Source organism: Thalassophryne amazonica, chromosome 10 (assembly GCF_902500255.1).
Source record: "Thalassophryne amazonica chromosome 10, fThaAma1.1, whole genome shotgun sequence".
In the NCBI taxonomy this organism is placed as follows: Eukaryota; Metazoa; Chordata; class Actinopteri; order Batrachoidiformes; family Batrachoididae; genus Thalassophryne; species Thalassophryne amazonica.
Window position 1 is genome coordinate 99,293,744 of NC_047112.1, and position 22,882 is coordinate 99,316,625.

At 40.3% G+C, this 22,882-nt stretch overlaps 2 protein-coding genes across 4 annotated transcripts in view; one reads left to right on the forward strand and one right to left on the reverse strand.

Annotated features, from left to right (window-relative positions):
- Nucleotides 1–910: 910 nt before the first annotated feature.
- Nucleotides 911–11,214, reverse strand: LOC117519272 (ICOS ligand-like). Of its 3 annotated transcripts, none has more exons than XM_034180602.1 (6): nt 10,574–11,214; nt 10,360–10,487; nt 9,957–10,283; nt 8,778–9,062; nt 8,521–8,688; nt 911–1,609 (listed from the first exon to the last, which is right to left on the reverse strand). In XM_034180602.1, the coding sequence occupies exons 2-6, from the start codon at nt 10,439–10,441 to the stop codon at nt 1,524–1,526; spliced, it is 948 nt and encodes a 315-aa protein (XP_034036493.1). In that variant the 5' UTR covers nt 10,442–10,487; nt 10,574–11,214; the 3' UTR covers nt 911–1,523. The 3 variants fall into 3 exon arrangements, with proteins under 3 accessions (XP_034036493.1, XP_034036495.1, XP_034036494.1); XM_034180604.1 differs by having other exon boundaries at nt 10,360–10,441; nt 10,547–11,214; XM_034180603.1 differs by having other exon boundaries at nt 10,360–10,441; nt 10,527–11,214.
- Nucleotides 11,215–11,620: 406 nt separating this feature from the next.
- The window catches only part of gtpbp6 (GTP binding protein 6 (putative)), a 22,415-nt gene continuing 11,153 nt past the window's right edge, over nt 11,621–22,882 (forward strand). The window contains 4 exon segments of the mRNA XM_034180607.1: nt 11,621–12,235; nt 14,704–14,841; nt 20,789–20,859; nt 20,933–21,063. Coding sequence (XP_034036498.1) covers nt 11,893–12,235; nt 14,704–14,841; nt 20,789–20,859; nt 20,933–21,063 — 683 coding nt within the window. The 5' untranslated portion in view covers nt 11,621–11,892.

Sequence of the window (22,882 nt, forward strand, 5' to 3'; positions counted from 1 at the left end):
GACCATTGGGGTTTTTACGTAATTATTGTATGGCTTTGCCTTACAATATAAAGTGCCTTGGGGCAACTGTTTGTTGTGATTTGGCGCTATATAAATAAAATTGATTTGATTGATTGATTGGTATTTCTGACTGATTTGCTTTTTGTATTTGAAATGGTATAAACAAATTAAAATGTGTGAAATACCAAGGGGCTGAATACTTTTGCAAGTCACTGTATATGTAGACAGGTGTGTGCTTTTCCAAATCATGTCCAATCAACTGAATTTACCCCATGTGGACTCCAATTAAGCCGTAGAAACATCTCAAGGATGATCAGTGGAAACAGGATGCACCTGAGCTCAATTTTGAGCATCATGTCAAAGTGTGAATACTTATGTACGCGTGAATTCTCAGATTTTTTTTTATTTTTAATAAATTGGCAAAAATCTCAACTTTTCACATCATTATTATGGGGTATTGTGTGTAGAATGTTGAGGAAAAAATGAATTTCATCAATTTTGGAATAAGGCTGTAACATAAGAAAATGTGGAAAAAGTGAAGCGCTGGGAATACTTTCCGGATGCAATGTAATCACCTCGTAGTCCGTGTGCCACATCTGCCATAAACAAAATGGCCGGAACTAACTTCAAAGACAAGCACAGTCTTGAATTAGAAATTGGTATATTAGGAAAAAAATATACAGAGCCGGTCATGTTTCTGAAGATGTTTAGCTCAACTAACGTCGATGATTAAAAACCGAGCTGACACTATTTTGTTGTTATTTTAAATGCATGGTGGGTTTTTACCTCCCATCCTATTGACTTTCATCAATTAACTTCCTAAATTAATTTTTCAATAAATGATCCCTTGGATAGGCTTCATTGCCAACAGTGTTTAAATATGACCAGGGATGTTTAAAAAAAAAAAAAGGTGAATGTTATCCTTTAAGGTGTTAGCTGTTATACGTTGATAAGCATTTGGGACAGAGAGGTGCTCATGAAAACAACACACTGATTTAGTAATATCTATATTTTTAATGTGTACCGAGAGCAGTAAAATTCTAGAATGACAGAAACAAATATTAAAATCTATTTTTTAATTTCACTGTTTAAAGCTTTTACATATTACAGAAAAATTTAAAACATCTAACTCTTCACTGTCATATTGCCTTTTGTGATCAAACATTTGTGACATTAACAAATCTTGTGCACAAGGTGAAATAAAACAACCCCACTATTGGTTTTGGTGTCTGTGTTATTGAAGTTTGAAACCCAACATTTCCTCCCTGTGTGAAAACCTTCAGATGATGTCGGCTCAGCCTAAAGGAATATTTCAAACAGTGAAATGATGCTTAAATAGAACTTTAGCGTGTATGACCCCTGACCCCTGTGCACACTGCACATTTTCCTTTAAACACTCAGAACTTATTTTAAAGGGACGAGCCCATCAATCACAATTTAAAACAAAAAAAAGGACATTCACAAATCAGTGCTCTACTGACTGACAGCAAACCTGTTAGTTACAGATTACTAATCGATGGTTGTCACACATCTGTCTCGGTAAGACACTCGTGTGCCTCTAACGTCATCCCCGTGGTTTCTTCATCGTATGGACGCCGCCTCTTGTATCCTGATGATGACAAAGAACAGGTATGCTTGAGTCACTTCTGGAAAAGGTCACAGTAAAAACTACATTACATATGAAAAACAGGTACAAATAACTCTAAACACAACAGATTAAAGTAGTTAAAGCGGTTATCACGCTATCAAGCTAGTACATGTCACCACATGCCTTTAAAAAATGGCATTAAAGCTTAACGACACACATAAAAATAAATGCCACAGACTCAGAGATGGTGTCCCCTTTAAAAACAAAAACAATTGTCTGGAAGAAAAAACTAAAAACGTTTCTGTGTGTGGCTTTAAATGTTAAAGAGCTGCTGCTTGCCACACCCTCTGTGACTGTGGGCGTGTCTCAGAGCTCCTGAAGTCCACATTCAGAATTCTGTGACTGCTTGCACAGGGAATCATAGGATTAGATGTTTGTCATGAAAGCCAAACCGCTAAAGGTAGTAGAGCCCGACCGATATGGATTTTTTTTGAGGGCGATGCCGATAACGATATTTGGATGAAAAAAAATGCCGATAATCGATAAATCGGCTGATTTGCCGATAGCCGATAAACCAACCGATATCTTTTTTTTTTTTTTTTTTTTTATGTATAAAATGTTCCTTTTTGGACCCTTAACAAAAAAGGTATGAGCTAAAAGCTGAAGCTTTGTCCTCATATTGATTAACTTTATAACAAAGAAGAATTTTCAAGTTCAAAAAATGCAATTGGAGCAGTTAGGGCGCTATTCAAACGGGCCAAGTGGTAAGGGCCCTGTCCCACCGGGGAGAGGATTAATTGCGCATGAATTGAGTATACAAATTGTGGGCGTTCGTTGTTGTCCGCATTAACAATGGCCAAAAATGACAAATGTCCCAGTATGAATTACGGCTATATTAATAATATATAGCGAATGTATGGTGAACAATCATGGTTATATAACACATGTAGTGAGGAAACTGATCCGACACATTGAGATTATCACGGCAGTATTACGGGTGTATGAATGTTATGAATGCACCGCGCACGTGTTGTACGTGCACGGCATCTGCATTGCGGTCATAAAATAAGTGCACTCGGGCCGTCAGCATCGCTATTCACACCAACAATACAGCCTCTGGAGCATTTGCTGGACTTGGACAAGTTAATCACAGAGTCAATGTTCATTTTGTCATGCGAGGGTTAACTGTTCATGAGTTTGGGGAGTGGGAGGGGGGAAGCTGCTGTGGTGTGAGACAGTTTTTTCTTTTTTCTTTTTTTGAGAGAGTCACAGAAAACACACTTCAGCAAACAGCAACTCTTCCTTTTGTTGGTGTTAAATAAAAGTCCTGGATTGCAGCAGCTATTACGTCTTTGTGGATTTATATAGCCGGACCGGCACTGACTGGCAGGTATGTCGCTTTCTGCCACATATAGTACTTTGGGTTTACGTGACGTGTTTGTTATGCATTCACAGATTGTCCGCAAATCAGCTGCAAAGCAGATGTAATAAAAACACTTTATTTGTGGCCAATCTATATGCATTCGCTACAACATATTTTAGTTTGTGATGTGGACATGATAGGCACAATATATATCCATTTTACACACTGTCCCGGTCTGCTGCCAGGCCGCATATCCCTGTCACTTGCAGATATCAGCGGTTAACGGCAGATATACAGCGCATAGACTGAGTATTTACTGTGTATGAATTGAGTATATATGGTGTATGTAATGCGGATATTATCCGCATCCAGATTTTTGACAGCTCAAAAATCCTGGCTGCGGACATGCGTGCCTCTGCGGATGATCACTGGCATGTTCGGATGACGGCCGACTCATACAGGCATGTTACATGGATATTGCGGATGTTTGGCGAATATGGGCCAATTTTGTGCGCAATCCATATGCAAATCCTCCTAAACGCCAGTGGGACAGGGCCCTAAGATATCACTCCTGAAAGCGATCTTTGCCATATCACGTGAGGTAAATCTGCCCTACGATTTGGATTTTGGAAAACCATGTGATGGAGAACCCATTCCAATTGGACACTCACAGTGCGCACGTCATCACACATCTTCTATGAGGAGTACCAAGATGGCCGAGAGTGGATCGAAACTCCGCTGAGTTAACGTTTCAGCAAAAAAAAAGTAAGTTTCTATCTCATATCATTAAAAAGTTATTTACAATTTAGTAAAGCTTGGTCCCAGCCGTCGTATACGACGGCGTCGGCCCCAGAGGCTTAATGGCGAACGGCAGTAATTCCCACAACCCTTCCGGACGACCAGTGAATCTGAATGTTTCAACCTCTTAGCAGTAAACAAAAGTTTTTCATGCTAGAAATAAGGTCTACACAACGTGGGCTTAATAAAAAGCGTGACCAACGCAATGAAGCACATTTGAAATATTACTACATAAACTGAGTTAACAAACTGAACTGAACTGAAACGGGGGAAATGTGGGGTGAATGTAATCGCAAAGTTATTACAAACAACATCCTTATAAACTTATTTGTATGCTTTTGTCAGCCGATCAGTGCAGTGTGACGGCGAACTACGGGGGCCGGTGATGAACACATTTAAGCAGGGGTGTAAGCAGCTCTCAGTTGAATGGAGTCAGAGCTCCATCTACTGGACAAACGGTGCAAGGACATTTTACATTGCCGACAAACATTATTTCAGTAACTGTTCTGTTTATGAGAAATTATCGGCGTTCTATCGGCAAAATTTTGGTCGATAGTGAGTACTTTGAAAAGGGCTTATATCAGCCAATAATATTGGCTGGCCAGTATATTGGTCAGGCTCTAAAAGGTAGACAAAAAAGGATTTTTCTGCATTGACCCATAAAATCTAACCAATTAAGTGTCTTAGATTTTATTTTTCTTCTGATTAATATAACTGCTATTTTCTTCATGAAAGGTGGTTTACTTCAATAAAAACACATTACGTTTGAAGCCCCCCCCCCCCGTAATAAAAGGCTGAATGATGACAGTAACAGCACACCGTGCCAAGCTGCTGTAATGTGTGTGTATATATATATATATATATATATGTATATATTCCAATTAAGTTAGGATGTTGTGTAAAATCTAAATAAAAACAGAATACAATAATTTGCAAATCCTCTTCAACCTATATTCAATTGAATACACCACAACGACAAGATATTTAATGTTCAAACTGATAAACTTTATTGTTTGTGTGCAAATACTTGCTCATTTTGAAATGGATGCCTGCAACACGTTTAAAAAAAGCTGGGACAGTAGCATGTTTACCAGTGTGTCACATCACCAATGCTCAAAGAACACCTGTTTGGAACATTCCATAGGTGAACAGGTTAATTGGAAACAGGTGAGTGTCATGATTGGGTATAAAAGGAGCATCCCCAAAAGGCTCAGCCATTCACAAGCAAAGATGGGGCAAGGATCACCACTTTGTGAACAACTGCATGAAAAAATAGTCCAACAGTTTAAGAACAAGGTTTCTCAGTGTTCAGTTGCAAGAAATTTAGGGATTCCATCATCTACAGTCCATAATGTAATCAGAAGATTGAGAGAATATGGAGAACTCCATGGAGACTCCTGTCTGATCTCATCCGTTAACTTGTCCATTACTACTGCAAACAAGAAAGGGCTCAGAGACGGACCTTGATGTAGGTGGAGGTGGGATTACATCATGTGATCCTGCAAAAGTGTGGGGAATATTAAATGAGATATTAGGGAGGAAAAAAATAACAGCTACATATTTAGAATCAAATGGTGTTTATTTAACTACGCCAAAAGATATTGCAAATTATTTGAGTCAGTTTTTTAAAGATAAAATTGAGAAATTAAGAAATGACATGGGACCAGTACACGACGAAAATATTTCTTATAAATTAATAAGGAAGTATATTATGAGGGAGAAAGAAAGCAAATTTAAGTTTAATAAAGTCACACAAAATCAAATTAAAGAATTGCTCCTAAAAAGTAAGGATAAACCAGCTGGTATTGATAACCTTGAAACTAAATTAATAAAAATGGTGGCTCATATAATTGACTTACCAGTCTCCCACATAATAAATTTAAGTTTAACTAAAGGTATTTTTCCCACACAGTGGAAAACTGCAAAAATAATTCCTCTTATTAAAAACTACAAGGAACCATTATCAGGTAAAAATAGTAGACCAATAAGTTTATTACCTATGTTAAGTAAAATTATGGAAAAGGTGGCATATGACAAAATCCAATTATATTTTTCAGTTAATGGGTTAAATACTATTTATCAGCATGCATATAAAAAGGTTATTCCACTTCAACTGCACTCACTCAAATAACAGATTATTGGCTACATGAAATTGATAATAAAAATCTCATAGGCACTGTATTTTTAGATTTAAGTGCAGCTTTTGATGTGTTGGATCACAATATTTTATTGAATAAATTGAGCTGCTATGGATTTGAGTCATCGCCTTTAAAATGGATTAAAAGTTATTTAAGTAATAGAGACTATAAAGTTTTTTTCAATGGTAGCTATTCTGAGATTGAGGTAATGAGTTGTGGAGTGCCCCAGGGCAGTTGTCTGGGACCCCTGTTATTTTCTATATTCACCAATGATTTTTCATTTGTACTAAAACATGCAACTATGGCGATATATGCAGATGACACAACATTGTATGCATCTGCACCGACTGTAGAACAACTCAGTAACATCTTAAATGACGAGTTGGCAGTAGTGGCACAGTGGATTCAAAATCATAAGCTAGTAATTAATGCAGAGAAAACTAAATGTATGTTACTTGGATCACAATATATGTTAAAAATAAATAAACAAAAATTACATTAAAAGTTAAAGGAAAGTAAAGTTGAACAGATAGAAGAGACAAAATTATTAGGTGTAATAGTAGACTTTAAATTATCATGGACTAGTCACATAAATTATATGTTGCAGAAAATGGGTCGCAGTATGGGTATGATCAGACACTGCAGAAAATGTATTCCACAGCATTTAACCAAACAGTTAGTTCAATCATTAGTGCTCTCCCAGATGGACTATGCTTCTGTGGTTTGGTCAAATACAACTGAAAATAATTTGCACAGGTTACAGGTTGCCCAGAACAAAGCGGCACGAATTGTGTTGAGTTGTCCATATAGAACCAGTGTAACATCAATGCACAGTGAACTGGCCTGGCTAATGGTAAAATGCAGACTGAAATATTTTTTGTTAACATTTATTAGAAATGTTATTATAACCAATAGTCCAGAAATTATTTTTAGTAAATTGTTATTTTTCTCTGATGTTCATAATTATGTACCTCATCAAAGCCTGCTTTCATACAGTTAATGAAGACATAAAACTTACTTTATATATGACAGAATTTTTTTTAGACAAATCAAGGGATGGACACATGAATAATTTCAAATCACTGAATAGGTCTTTGATTTCATTTACAGCGGTGCAGAGAAGGATTTTCATTAAAAGAAGAAAAACACACGGGAGATTCGAGACTAGATTTTGTGTTTTCTTGTATGAAAATCCTTCTATGTTTCATTCCACCTTGACAGACAAAACTTGCACTATGCAGTCTCTCCAATGACATCCACTGAAGCATGTAACTCCTTCACAGCTGTCTGGGTGGCTGTCCTCACTAGTCTCCTTGCACGGTTTGAGAGCTCTCTACTCAAAACAGATTTACCACACAGTACCACACTTTATATTTCTTAGTGATTGATTTAAGTCCAAAACATATTCAGTGACTTGGAAATGTACATATATCCATCCCCTGACTTGTCTAAACAAAACTGGTTGTATAAGTGATAATGCATACATACATTTAATGTATTTAATGTCTGATTTAAACTTTTTTTTAACCGCATGAAAGCATTATGGTTTGTTGTTTACATTTTGGTTAGGTGAAGTCTGGGAGCATGTGCTGATGCATCACATCACAACATCCACCACACTATGGTATGGCACTACATTAGGTCCACGATGGCAACCACCCAGGCAGACAACCAGTCCATCCCCACCTCTCAAAAGTAATCATCTCTGCCGGATGAAGTGTGGGTGGCCCCTTAACGTTCTCCAGCCTCTGAGGTCCTCAACACTAAAGAACCTGTGTGCTGGATCATGCCCATAGAACCATGTCACAACGCTCATGATATTCCTCATCTGAGTCTCCATAAAGCTCCAGTCACACAGAAATAAGACTGTCGACTATTTGGGAGTGTCACTTGACTGTCTCCATCGCAGCCCCCTCAAGAATACGATCACCAGTGTTTTTGGCAAAATAAAGTCACAGTCATACACAAAACACTGTTTTGTAATGGTTGCAAAGCCACTGTGGCACAACCATTGTTTGACTGATGGTAGCACCATTGTTGTTGGACAGTCATCCATATGTGGCATTCATTTATAACATTGTCTTTGTATTTCCAGAAAATCACATAGCTGGCAGGACTTTTGTGCATATTTTGTAAATCTTTTTTCCTCCAAAATCATGGCAGCACTCACATATGCACCTCTGTCGTGCTACTGTGATGGACATCTTTAAAACCAATCGCCGCATTTTAGAATCACAGACGTTGCTGCGCATATTTTGGACATGTTCAGGATATACTCTGTGACTGATTTTCAACCCGCAACACATCACTAGCAACTATTTTTTTCTACAACAGTGAAGAGTATGTGGCGCACACACCTGCGACATTTGGTCTTGAACCTGTGACAGGGTGGATGTAACCCTCGGTATGACTGGGCCCTAAGTAACCACTTATTTGACACTAAGTCACACCAGTGGTCCCCAATGATCCTCCAAAAAGACCTATTTGGCAATGCAGATTTCTTGTTGAAATTCAGCTGTGCCAATCATGCTCTATAAAACGGTTGGCAATTTAGAAGCCCACATAGAGCAGAAGACTTCCAGGTGATTGCGCTAATGTGTTAATTACACATCAATCGCCAGCATTAGTCTTACCTCTTGCTGGTTGTGGTTGTTGGTAGCGTTTCTTTTGATTCCTGTCCAGGTGGATCTGATAGGCCACCCCTATCACCACCAGGATCCCGACTACCACACAGAGAGCTGTGCTGAAAATCCACATGGCCTGTGAAACTCGAGTCACCACCACACTGTCCTGCACACCACCTTAACACCGACAACATAATGCATGGTTGATTATGAACCACACTTCTTAATGAGGCCTTGGCACACATGAACAGTAAGGAGGCACTCACTGCTTTTGGACATTAATGTTTGATTCATGGGCTGGTTCTTTATGATGCACGACACAGTGAAATCCTGGGAAATGTTAACTCTGAGCTGGCTTGTGATGTTGTAGAGGTGTGAGCCCGGCAGTGGTACTGTTGTGGTCCTCACCGAGCTGTTGGGGGGCTCCTCTACGTCATTGATGAGCCAGGAAACTACAGGTTCGGGATAGCCACCGCTGGAGTGGCATAAGAAAACCATTTCATCACCCTGTGTTTTTTCCTCTTTTTGCAGTAGTGGAAAGCTGAAACTAGCTGAAAACAGATGTTAAACAGTTACACAAGTTAATCCCTTTATGTTTGATGTTATGTTTGAGTGCATGGGCCAAGCAGGTTTTCAGTACCACTTAAGGAGACTAAACACTTGCAATCTAGACTGTTTATACCAGGGCCTACACAAAAATGTATGGAGGCCATCCCAGGGCGGTAGCTGTCACCAGGTAGGGGTCAATGAAGGATTACACAGGGGTCAACTTTAAAAAAAAATGGTAAAGTTATATTGAGAAGTATACTACACTATTTCTCTGATCATTCAAAAAAGGTATAATTTGGACTCTCTATGACTGAATGTTATGTGGTAATACGAGCAACAAGTTATTGTTTGAGTTTATAGGATTAATTAATAGAATAGTTTTGCCTGTGTTGAATGCTTGGTGTCCAATGTTGATGTAAATTGGATACTATGAAATCTGAAGTTACTCTGTAACGTGATAACTGAGCATGACACATGGTGCAGACTAGTCCATTTTAAAACTCCATTAGCTCAGCCAATAATTTGCATCGCTTTTTTACTAAAATTGGAAGAACTTCAAATTTTAACCCCTATACAAACTGAAATTGACTATTTTTGCTGCTTTTACCCCATAACATTCAGTCATAGGCAGTTCAAACTAAACCGTTTTGGAACCCTATGATCAGACAAGTAGTGTAGCATTCAGTATGATTGGAGCATTTTTAAAAGTTGACCCCTGTGTAATCCTTCATTGACCCTACCTGGCTACAGCTACCGCCCTGGGATGGCCACCATACATTTTCTGTAGGCCATGGTACACACAGACTGCATTGTAAATGTTGTTTAGGCCATTTAGTAGGACACGTTCAGTCAAAATGAACTTCAGGCTCATGGACTGCTGTGTTTGTGACACTGACCTGCTGTCCTGAGGCACACTGTGCACATTGGAACACTGTGATTCTCCTGTGAAATAACAAATAGACTATAATACATTTTAGGCTGTTCAGGAACAACGGCAGGCAGCTCCAAAGAGAAGTTTCCTGTTTGTGGAGCATTAGCAGAGATTTTGCTGCTGTTAGTGCTCCATGTTTCCACAGTTCCATCTTCAGCCCACACTGATCTGAGCAACACTTCATTGTCTCTCCTCCACTCAACGGTAACATTGACAGAGGCCACTCCTTGTTCACGGTAGAAGCAGGGCAATGACACCGGCTGGCCCACGATCCCGAGGACACACTGTTCTTCTGTAAAAGTGGACCAGCACAGGAAAGTCAGCATGGATCATTGGAACCTAGTAAAGCAAGCTGAGAGTGGTCTTACCTACACAGGCGCTGAAACCAAGGAAGGTGAGCAGCAGTCCTGGGTGCCACAGTGCCAGCAGCATTGCCCACTGAGGGCACATCTGTGCCCACAACACACACACAAAGACACAAATCCAATTCTGTACTCTGGGAAACACAAAAGAGGTCAATCAGTCACACACATACCCACTCCGGCTTAGTTTTACCCGTTCTCTTTCAGTTCCTCATCCTACCAGTGGTACTCCTATGTCACTGTGAAGGTATTCACTCAGTCATGTTGCAGCTTGTTGTCGTGTCTGGTCTGTCCCGTCCTTAAACAAAACACACGTCCGTCTCACAATCAGACTTCAAACCAACAACATTCTCTGCCTCCATCAGCATAAGATGGCGTTGGGAGTAACCGTGTGGAAGTTGGTCTGACCAGTTTGGTGGCTTTTTAGCTAAATGATACATATACACACACACAAATACACCCACGTGTGATGTAAAGCACTCACACACAAAACACCTCTGCTGAATGACAGCAGTGCTAAGAAATTTCATTATTTTTGGTTGAAATCTTTAATGTTGCTGTTTTTACCTCATTTAAAAGCTGCTTATGAAATCATTCATCTCATGAAGACCTTAGTGTTTATTGTAAAGTAGAAAGAATCCACAAAAAGGTGGCATTTTTTACACCCAATATGTCAGCCAGTATTGAAATGACAGTTTTACATGTTTAATTATATTGCTGGGATAGAATTCTATTTTATTGTTAACTGCTTTATAACTATCGAATCTATGCTATAAAATTTTGTTACATGTAAAATAAACTGACATCAAATTGATGAAGAAAAAAGGATTCCTTTCAAGACTGAATTTAATATATCTGGGGTGCATAGGAATAAAAATTGTATGAAAATAATCACTGACACAAAACATTTCCTACTCTATATTATACAAAAAAAAAAAATCAATAAATAAAACGAAATAAACAGTTTTGAAACTTTGTCGTGTACAAAACATTTCCTACTCAGTTTGTATTTGAGAAGAAAATGTAAAGTGAAATAAACAAGTTTATAAGATATACATAAAGACAGAAAGCCGTTTTCTGACAAACACTAATTTTTGGTGAAAAAAAAAAAATCCTACTCGATTATTTATTTTAAATTAAGTCCGATAACGGAAGTGACGTAAACAGGAAAACGACATTCATCTGAAATCCCCGAGTTTGACTGTCAGGAAAGCCTTTTTTTTTTTTTTTTTTGGTTATTTGTTGTCCTGTTCCAAATCCTCAAGGTACGATCAGGTATGCACAGTTTAATCTGGTGTCTTTTAAAATTGGCTTTAATATTAAGTAAGACGCGATAAATAATAGTTTACAAAAAGTAAGTATGACGGGGAAATGTCTGTAAGCTTAAACTCGGGGCAAAGCAAAAATCAACACTCGCAAAAGGCAAAAGGGCGATTTAAGTGACTGTTTTCCATAAGTTTCAAAAAGTGTTTCGCTAATGAAACCTGTATTAAAAGGCTCGGGTTGAGACTGGTTAACGGTCCACGGCGCTTTGATGACATGAGGACACTGAAGAGGTTTAACTGTGTGTTTGGCGTCCTGCAGCGCGCGTGGACTCCCAGAGGAGGAAGTTACAGGAGGTTGTGCACGCTGCAAGTCTGTCAGCCACTCCCGATCCGGATCAACGTGTCCCCACTGTGTGCACTCTCGGTGCGCAGGTCCAGCAGCTCGTCTGGGCCGTGGAACGGCTCCACCGGAGAGGATGAAGACTTCATGGAGGACAGCGAGGCGGAGGACCTATTCCAGAAGCAGGTCCCAACATCCACCCAGCAGGGTCCACACAGGGTCTTCATCGTCCACCCTGATGTCAAGTGGGGACCCAAGAAGCAGCACCTGACCACAGGTAACATCCCAGCGTACACCTGTGTGTGGTCTGAGAGACAGGTTTTGTGTGATTTCATTTGAGTTGAGTTGAGTTATACACTTAAAACAAAGGCAGGTTATATTTCGCCGGATACGGCAAACACGCACCTAGCGATATTTGACCGGATCTCCTCGCTGATTGGCTAGTTTAAATGACATCATCGTAGAGTTTATTTCAACATGGCGGCGCCCTGGCAAAGTTGAACTGGATGATATTTCGCTGTAAGTGGCACTGGCAAAATCAATCAATCAATCAACTTTTTTCTTGTATAGCGCCAAATCACAACAAACAGTTGCCCCAAGGCGCTCCACATTGCAAGGCAAGGCCATACAATAATTATGAAACACAGTCTACGTCTAAAGCAACATAACCAAGGGATGGTCCAGGGTCACCCGATCCAGCCCTAACTATAAGCCTTAGCGAAAAGGAAAGTTTTAAGCCTAATCTTAAAAGTAGAGAGGGTATCTGTCTCCCTGATCTGAATTGGGAGCTGGTTCCACAGGAGAGGAGCCTGAAAGCTGAAGGCTCTGCCTCCCATTCTACTCTTACAAACCCTAGGAACTACAAGTAAGCCCGCAGTCTGAGAGCGAAGCGCTCTAATGGGGTAATATGGTACTACGAGGTCCCTAAGATAAGATGGGACCTGATTATTCAAAACCTTATAAGTAAGAAGAAGAATTTTAAATTCTATTCTAGCATTAACAGGAAGCCAATGAAGGGAGGCCAACACGGGTGAGATATGCTCTCTCCTGCTAGTCCCCGTCAGTACTCTAGCTGCAGCATTCTGAACCAACTGAAGGCTTTTTAGGGAACTTTTAGGACAACCTGATAATAATGAATTACAATAGTCCAGCCTAGAGGAAACAAATGCATGAATTAGTTTTTCAGCATCACTCTGAGACAAGACCTTTCTGATTTTAGAGATATTGCGTAAATGCAAAAAGGCAGTCCTACATATTTGTTTAATATGCGCTTTGAATGACATATCCTGATCAAAAATAACTCCAAGATTTCTCACAGTATTACTAGAGATCAGGGAAATGCCATCCAGAGTAACGATCTGGTTAGACACCATGCTTCTAAGATTTGTGGGGCCAAGTACAATAACTTCAGTTTTATCTGAGTTTAAAAGCAGGAAATTAGAGGTCATCCATGTCTTTATGTCTGTAAGACAATCCTGCAGTTTAGCTAATTGGTGCGTATCCTCTGGCTTCATGGATAGATAAAGCTGGGTATCATCTGCGTAACAATGAAAATTTAAGCAATACCGTCTAATAATACTGCCCAAGGGAAGCATGTATAAAGTGAATAAAATTGGTCCTAGCACAGAACCTTGTGGAACTCCATAATTAACTTTAGTCTGTGAAGAAGATTCCCCATTTACATGAACAAACTGTAATCTATTAGACAAATATGATTCAAACCACCGCAGCGCAATGCCTTTAATACCTATGACATGCTCTAATCTCTGTAATAAAATTTTATGGTCAACAGTATCAAAAGCAGCACTGAGGTCCAACAGAACAAGCAAGGTTGCGGCAGGTTGCGGCGTTTTGGCCATCTAAATTTATTCACGACGGAACAGAACAGACGCGGTCGGGTGGGAACTTAAAGGCGATCGGAGTTTAAGATCTCCTTTTTTCACATTCATTATAGTAGTTCGATATTGGTGATTTTCATTATTGAAAATTGGCATATTTTACCATTCACTATTTTCAGGGGTTAACTGATCGAAGGTTTTGCAGACACGCCACTGACAGAGAAAAAACAGGATAAACACACATGCCGACGTGGACTTCTGTATTTTCATTTTTATTCTGCCTTGAATTTGCAGGTTTTGTTTATCATCCCCGCCCTACACAGAAAATTACCAAGACTGCAAAAATTATTTCCACCGTGCTCGAAATTATTTCCACCACATGGCAACAAGCGCCAGTGGAAATAATTTTGGGCACGGTGGAAATAATTTTGGGCACGGCTATGCCACATTTTTGAGCTGCTTTTAGCGTCCGAGAATCCCTCGAGCTATTTCCACCGCATGGCGAAAAGCAGCAGTGGAAGTTATTTCGGGCACGGTGGAAATAATTTTCACCACACGGCGGAAATAATTTTGGGCACGGCTATGCCACATTTTTGAGCTGCTTTTAGTGTCCGAGAATCCCTCCGGCAGTAGGTGATTTTCTGTTCCGATTCAGACGATTTTATGGCACCCAAAACGACATTTAAAGATGGAAAAAATAACACCAACACTCGATGCCGAGGACACCGCCATGTTGAAATACCCTCTAGGATGACGTTATTTGAACTAGTCAATCAGCAAGGAGATCCATTCAAATATCTCTAGGTGCGTGTTTGCCATATCCGGCAAAATATACACTTCGTAAAAGGCAAGTTGTTGAGGATCATTCCAAAGAAACCATCAAACTTATTTCCACTCTGGTCCTCAGCTGAGCTGATGCTGGCAGAGGCCGAGGGGCTGGTCAACACCCTGGACAGCTGGAGAGTCGTCGACAAGATGATCCTCTCCACCAAGACTCCGGACAAGAAGATGATATTTGGCAAAGGCAATTTTGAGATCCTCACAGGTCTGTGTCTTTTGGCTGTTACTCACTGAAAGTGCAGTGTGTCATTGAAATAAAGGCTTATTGCATGTCATTATTATTTATTTAAGTGTTGCCCCACATACACTCACACCAGCTACTTTATTAGGTACACCTTGCTAGTACCAGGTTTGGCCCCTTTTTCCTTCAGATCTGCTTTAATTCTTTGTGGCATAGATCCAACAAGGTGTTGGAAACATTCCCCAGGGCCCTTTCACACATAGTACGAATGTGGCCGAATTGCACATGAAGTAGGAATCGTATGCAATACGTGTAAAATCGGAACTGCCTCTAACACCTCGTACACCTGTTGCTACAACTATTCCCACACACCAGCAGCTGAAAGACAGAGTGTGCCCTGTGAGAGCCCATTCGATCCCTCTCGCGGCAGGTGTCCGCCAAATTCCAGGTGACACACATGAACATCTTACACTGCTCGCTTGGCACTTAGAAAATGTGTGGCCATTCACACTGTTAGCACAAAAACAGTCAGCAGACGATCACTTTCAAGCTGGATGTGAAATTTGTCTAAGTGCCCTCACGACTGTGAAGTTGCTAAGTACACATGTGGCGTGCCAGAGTGTCGGCTCCCCCCACAACACGTGTGCGTGTGTTTCACACCCGCTCCCCCAACACATGGCATGCGTGTGGTTCGCTCCCCACCCCCGCAGGCGAGGCGCCTCTCATCTGATAACAGAGTGACCCCTTGGTCTGTGTGCTGAATGGACAGGGGGCGTGGCTGGCTGCCAACAGCAGCAGCTGTTGACATCTCTGTTCGTGGATGTCACAGCTGCAGAACACGTACCGTGTTTTGATGGGCACACACGTGTGTGTGCTTGCTGTCCTCACGTGGAAATACATAAAACATACATCACTTTTGCAACGGGGTGTTGAGTGCGCACATTGACAGCCTGTCCCAGCTGAAACGGGCTGTCAGTTCATGCAGACACACAGCAGGCAATCTAAATGTCCTGTCTGTCTGACAGGACATGTGCGTCGTGCCGGACGCGCTCACGGACCCAGCCCGACACGCGTGTGCTGTGCGCCGCAGGACTATATGACAGGCCAATAGTGCGACAAATACGCCACTTTCAGTCACGCATCAGCAGAAATACACCATAACAAATGCCATTTGGTCAGTTATTGCGGTGCTTTGTTTCTCTTTAAAAAATTTTTTACACGAAGCAGAAAGTTTGACCACATTACACCTATTTTGGCATCTCTTCACTGGGTTCCTGTCCCAGTGAGATAAGATGTTAAGGTTCTGCTACTAGCTTATAACCTCCCTACCTAGCTGACCTAATTAAACCCTACATACTGGCCCAGGCTTTGCATTCTCAAGGTGCAGGACTACTTGGCGTCCCTACGGTGAATAAAAAGTCTGCGGGTCACAGAGGTTTCTCTTATAGTGCCCCTGTTCTGTGGAAGTCCAGACTTAAGATGCACTTATTTTCCCTTTCGTATGGCCATCATACTGGCGTAGTATGTTTCTATGCTTTTTACTCTTTTAATTCATTTTATTAAGAAGCGGAGCATGCCACTGCCTCAACTTTATCTAAATTCGGGGTCTGTTAGTGAAGCTTAGGGCTAGTGGCCGGCGATCACCTTAGTATTTCTTCTGTTTTTCATTAAAAAAATCTCCTTTAACAGTGGAATATCCGGATAAAATGCTGAAACCGACTTCTTCTGAAACTTCTCTGTTCTCTCACGACGTCCTGGATCAATAGATCAATAAATGTGGAGGTTTTCAGCTTGAAACAGGCTGACGACGGCGCCTGGGAGCGCTGCGCGACGTCTCGCACCGTGGGAAGTCCTTAAAGCGACAGTATCACCTCAAAATCTCTCATCAGCCGTTAAAATTTTCACTGAAAACCATCTTAATTTTTCGAACCGTGTCCACTTCGATGTGTCTCACAGGTTTAGAAAAAATTTTGATCAAACAAAGCGCCAGTCTCTCAGCAACTTCTCAGACAAAGGAATTCCGACGAGGGGCTGGACGACTCCTCCCACAAGGAGTGCTCACAGACGAATGACGTCACCGACAAGCGTGGAAAAACTCACGCATGCGCACGAGGGTTCAAGCATGTCTGATGTAAAAACATATGAATGAAATCCATATAGTTTTTGAAAAAATAAAAAGGACCTATACTTTATTGACAGACCTCGTATTTCCTGTATGTTCATTTTGTGAATTGTTTTGTAATTTGTGTCTGTAGCATGGCCCAAGCAGATGATCACCCCTTTGAGTCTGGTCTGCTTGAGGTTTCTTCCTCAGAGGGAGTTTTTCCTTACCACTGTTGCTCTCGGGGTTGGTAAGGATAGACCTTACTTGTGTGAAGCACCTTGAGGCAACCTTACTGTGATTTGGCGCTATATAAATAAATGAAAATGAAATTATCTCCTTGTTGATTTTAGCCATTTCACGCTCCTGTTATAGAACAGTGATTGTAGCGCAGTGCTAAAGTTTCCGTCTGGTAATCAGTTTTTGTAAATTGCAGGTTCGAATCCCGTGAGTGGCATTTATTTTTTATTTAACCAGGGTTATTTAACTGCGGGGTTCTGTATTGCATCCCCTTGTATTTATTAATTATATAGCTGTTTTTTATTTTATTTTTCTCCACATCAGTGGCGCAATGTGGTGCAACACGTCCCAGCTGCTTACACTGTCTTCTCGTGAAATTAAATCATATAACACCTCTTTCCAAATGTTTTAATACAATCAACAAACTACAACCGACTAAAATTGTTTTTTCCCCAAAATTAGACGTCCTTCTTTCCGTGGGGGAGAACTTATGCCAGTGTCACAGTTTCAGTGCTCCCCCAGTCTGAACACAGCCGTGCAGCCAGTGCTGCTGGTGCAGGTATTGTAGGGGACACCGGGGGCATTCCCCCCTGGAAATATTTTTAATTTATAACCCTCTGAAACAGTATTACCTGCATTTTGAGGGTCAAATTTTGTGAAGTAAAGTCATTGTTTTTTGTCTTTGTTACAGACTTACTTTAAAGCCAAAAGAAACAAGGCATCAGGCTAAAACATGGAAGAGTGTAGAAATGTGCATCACTGCACAAGAGCATTCAAACTGCTAATTTATACACAGCAGTTTACTAAAGAAAATCCTTAAAATTTTTTTTAACTTCAAGATTCATTTCTGATTACGTTACATTTTGAAGTTTAAAAAAAAAAAAAACCCAAAGAAGGCCCTTTATAAATCCATAATACAAGTGCTTCTGGGGGAGGCGAGCCTAAGCAGCCCCCAAACCCCCGGCCTTTAAAGGTGACTTTTCCATCCCGTTATGCTGAGGAAAAAATCCTGCTGAGAACCCTCTTGTACTAGTAGTACAAACTTCTACCCATAGAGCCACTGGCACTGGAGAATTAGTCTGAGACTAATCACTTCACTTTGGATTTACAAACAGTCATTACCAACAGATGCAGCCTCTGGACTCAGATCTACAATTACTCAGAGTAAAGAAAAAAGGTGGATGAGTGACACAAAAATGATAACAAACTAATCAGATTAGATAAGATAAACTACTGCTAACATTAATAACACATGCAGCTTGGGTAATCAAAGAGCAGCATGGATCGCAGCTTACTCTTTTATTTGTATTGATGTTTTTCTGATGTTGGAAATTCAGTACAAATACTATATTTCCTCGATTAAATGCCTGATCTTGAATAGGGATCTGCCTGATTTAATGACTGGTTCAAAACTTTGTCTGGAAAAAAATAAATAAATAAACGCCTGCCTTAAATAAGCACCGGGCATTATGTGCATGAAAAAGATTACATTTGGTCGAGTCACTCTCGTTTTTTTTTTTGTTTGTTTGTTTGTTTGTTTTTGTTTTTTAGTCCACTGTGGAGTGGTACCTTAAAGTCCTAAAGCCTGATTTATGCTTCTACACCTCCGTACGTCCGTGGCCATGCAATGATGTTGACGTGGGGGTGACCCTTTCGAAGTTCTCCTTCATGTTGATGGATGTTGTAATGCAATTTACCACAGGAATAGTGGCTTTTTCTGGACCAATTTGTCCCTTAATAAGCTTCACTTCTTTATACAATTGTCAACCTCCAAACCAATGTTACGGTACGTGCAGTTTTCCTCCATGAAGTGCAGGTCATTTGAGAGTCTTTGTAGTTTTTTGACTCCGTGTTGTAAAGCTGGCCATATTTGCGGACTTTTCTGCCAAACTTTTTATTTGACCTGTGATCGAATTGTAATTGCCGTTAAAATATGGCGGGGGAGGAAGGAGGGAAACTGGAAAAGTGATCAGTCACAGCCCTTGTGGTCTCCTTTGTTTGGGAGGTATAGTCAGGCTATGGACAGGGTTCCCAGTGACGGAAAGGGCTTTGATTTAATGGGGTTGTCTTTGGTTTGCCACACCCATGGATATGTGTGAAACCATATTACAGTGCAGGCAGCAAGCAGCATTTTGTTAATAATCACAGGCCTTGAATAAAGGCCTGCCTCATTTAGGCACCGAGTCTGAACATGGTTTTAAATAAATAAACAGCCGGGCTTTTAATCAAAGAAATACACTACTTGTAAATTAGCATCGTAACTACAGCTAGGCCACGTAACTATGAGTATTTCTGTATTGTGATCTCTTTTTTTTTTTTAAATTGTGTTCTGTGGCCCAAACAAGGACCTAGGGCATAGGTGTCAAACTGATTCCAGAAAGGGCCAAGAGGGTGCAGATTTTCTTTGTAGCCACCCACTGCACCAGGTGATTTCACTGATTAACATCACTTTGAGCAGATGGAATCAGTTAATCAGTGAAATCACCTGGTGCAGTGGGTGGTTACAAAGAAAACCTGCACCCTCTTGGCCCTTTCTGGAATCAGTTTGACACCTATGCCCTAGGGCTATGCGATATGACAAGTCTCAGTGTATATTATGTTATCACATATTACAAAAAAACCTGCCCTATACTCGTAAACTAGCCCTCGTGAGATACAAGAAAAAAAAAATAGGGCTGATAAATCATACACTTTTAATATCAATTTTACGGCAAAAAAAAAAAAACCCAATGAAAATACCAGGCCTTTTATCGCCCCACTTTTCATCCAATCTGGAGCCACCATTTCTCGGCCCCCACCAATGGCGCATCCCCATTTTGTGTTACCCTGGTGACAAGTGCAGGATCCTGATGCATGATCCAGATCATTTAATTCAACCAAGATGTTTGATTGAGGTGAGAGTTTTAGCCTCCCAAGCAGGGAGAATTCTACAACTTGAGTCTCATACTGAAGTTGTGAGACATCAAGAAGTTAGTGAAGTGGACACTCATGACTTTATAGCGAGACATAAGAACATTCCATAATTTACATGATTTACCTGCGTTATTCGTTCTACATGAGTCATGTGTATGATTATTGTTCTTTATTTTTGTTGTAATACGTGGTAAATATCTTACTACATTACAGATACACCGGGGCATGATACAGGGTGTGATACATAAGCAGACATGTGATAAGATATACATACAGTACATTTCTTTGTAAATTAATGAATTAATAATTGATATCGCGACCACATTTAGTCATTTTCTGTACCCACTTACTCCAATCAAGTAATGACGACATGGAAAGGCCTATTTCCTATTAAATTTTAAATTGTATACTCAAAAATATAAGGTATTCACTCATACTTGATTATTTTTCTCCTTTTATTTAGAACCTTTGGGGAAATGCTTAAGTATGTTTAAAAAATACTCAGTGACTTTTAAAACACTGCATTTACCGAAGGTTATTTTTAAACTTGTATTTTAACAGTGGATTTTACTTAAATTTGTCTTATTTTTTCTAGATCATTGAACTGCAAAACCAAAAATATAAATACTCATCAGCTGTTATTGAAATGGTTAAAGCTGACTAGTCTCCACATGTGAATAGATGAATGGAGTGATGTCGTTTGTGTTTTTGTCCTAGAGAGAATAAAACGAACACCAGGAGTTACAGCTGTGTTTGTTAATGTAGAGCATCTGTCTGCTTTGTCAGAGGTGAGTTTGTTAAAAAAGGTGCAGTGTTTCTCAGAGATTCTGAGCAGTGATGAGACATTTTCTGTTTGCACAGAGGGAGCTTGAGGAAGCCTGGGGTGTAAAAGTCTTTGACAGATACTCATTGGTGCACCATATCTTCCGCTGCAATGCCAAAACTAAAGAAGCCAAGCTACAGATCTCTCTGGCAGAGATCCCCTTGCTGAGGTATCTTTTCCTTCCTTTAAAGGTGTCCTATTGTACATATTATCAACAATCAGATTTCTCCCTTGGATGTGCCTGTTGTTAGTTCTTTGAGCCCACGGGTGACTTCCACTTCTATCCCCAGGCCAAAATGCTGGGATTTAGTGATGGGGTATTCCATCACTCGCAAAGTTAGGCTACAGATGCCAGCTGAAGTTGCTAATGCCCGACGGCCTTCACCCAACTGGGGAAGGTGCTGCCATCTTGTCTGTGAACATAGAGTTGTACGGGGAGGGTAACATTAGGACTTTACAGCAGGCCATGGAGCATGTGATTAGAGACCTCCTATGTGGAATCCATTAGCTTAGCGGGGAAATTAGTGCAGAAAATCCACTATGGTGATAGTGCAGTTTATGTGGCAGGGAGGGAAATTTGTCCAGTTGAGACTGTGGCTTGTTTCCACAGACGTGTCTATAAAAATCATAGAGGGATATGATTTGCAAACTTGATGCCCATTACTACAACCCCTGGCAAAAATTATGGAATCACCGGCCTCGGAGGATGTTCATTCAGTTGTTTAATTTTGTAGAAAAAAAAGCAGATCACAGACATGACACAAAACTAAAGTCAGTTCAAATGGCAACTTTCTGGTTTTAAGAAACACTAAGAAATCAGGAAAAAAAAATTGTGGCAGTCAGTAATGGTTACTTTTTTAGACCAAGCAGAGGGAAAAAAATATGGAATCGCTCAATTCTGAGGAAAAAATTATGGAATCATGAAAAACAAAAGAACGCTCCAACACATCACTAGTATTTTGTTGCACCACCTCTGGCTTTTATAACAGCTTGCAGTCTCTGAGGCATGGACTTAATGACAAACAGTACTCTTCATCAATCTGGCTTCAACTTTCTCTGATTGCTGTTGCCAGATCAGCTTTGCAGGTTGGAGCCTTGTCATGGACCATTTTCTTCAACTTCCACCAAATATTTTCAATTGGATTAAGATCCGGACTATTTGCAGGCCATGACATTGACCCTATGTGTCTTTTTGCAAGGAATGTTTTCACAGTTTTTGCTCTATGGCAAGATGCATTATCATCTTGAGAAATGATTTCATCATCCCCAAACATCCTTCCAATTGATGGGATAAGAAAAGTGTCCAAAATATCAACGAAAACTTGTGCATTTATTGATGATATAATGACAGCCATCTCCCCAGTGCCTTTACCTGACATGCAGCCCCATATTATCAATGACTGTGGAAATTTACATGTTCTCTTCAGGCAGTCATCTTTATAAATCTCATTGGAACGGCACCAAACAAAAGTTCCAGCATCATCACCTTGCCCAATGCAGATTCGAGATTCATCACTGAATATGACTTTCATCCAGTCATCCACAGTCCACGATTGCTTTTCCTTAGCCCATTGTAACCTTGTTTTTTTCTGTTTAGGTGTTAATGATGGCTTTCGTTTAGCTTTTATGTACGTAAATCCCATTTCCTTTAGGTGGTTTCTTACAGTTCGGTCACAGACGTTGACTCCAGTTTCCTCCCATTCGTTCCTCATTTGTTTTGTTGTGCATTTTCGATTTTTGAGATATATTGCTTTAAGTTTTCTGTCTTGACGTTTTGATGTCTTCCTTGGTCTACCAGTATGTTTGCCTTTAACAACCTTCCCATGTTGTTTGTATTTGGTCCAGAGTTTAGACACAGCTGACTGTGAACAACCAACATCTTTTGCGACATGGTGTGATGAATTACCCTCTTTTAAGAGTTTGATAATCCTCTCCTTTGTTTCAATTGACATCTCTCGTGTTGGAGCCATGATTCATGTCAGTCCACT

What these genes read in the sequence shown, in the direction of transcription:
- LOC117519272 (XM_034180602.1), bottom strand. Translation starts at nt 10,441, where the DNA reads ATGTGCCCTCAGTGGGCAATGCTGCTGGCACTGTGGCACCCAGGACTG. An exon ending in TGGTTTCAGCGCCTGTGTAG is followed by an intron (nt 10,284 to 10,359) that starts GTAAGACCACTC and finishes CCACTTTTACAG; the next exon opens with AAGAACAGTGTGTCCTCGGG. An exon ending in AACATTAATGTCCAAAAGCA is followed by an intron (nt 8,689 to 8,777) that starts GTGAGTGCCTCC and finishes GTCGGTGTTAAG; the next exon opens with GTGGTGTGCAGGACAGTGTG.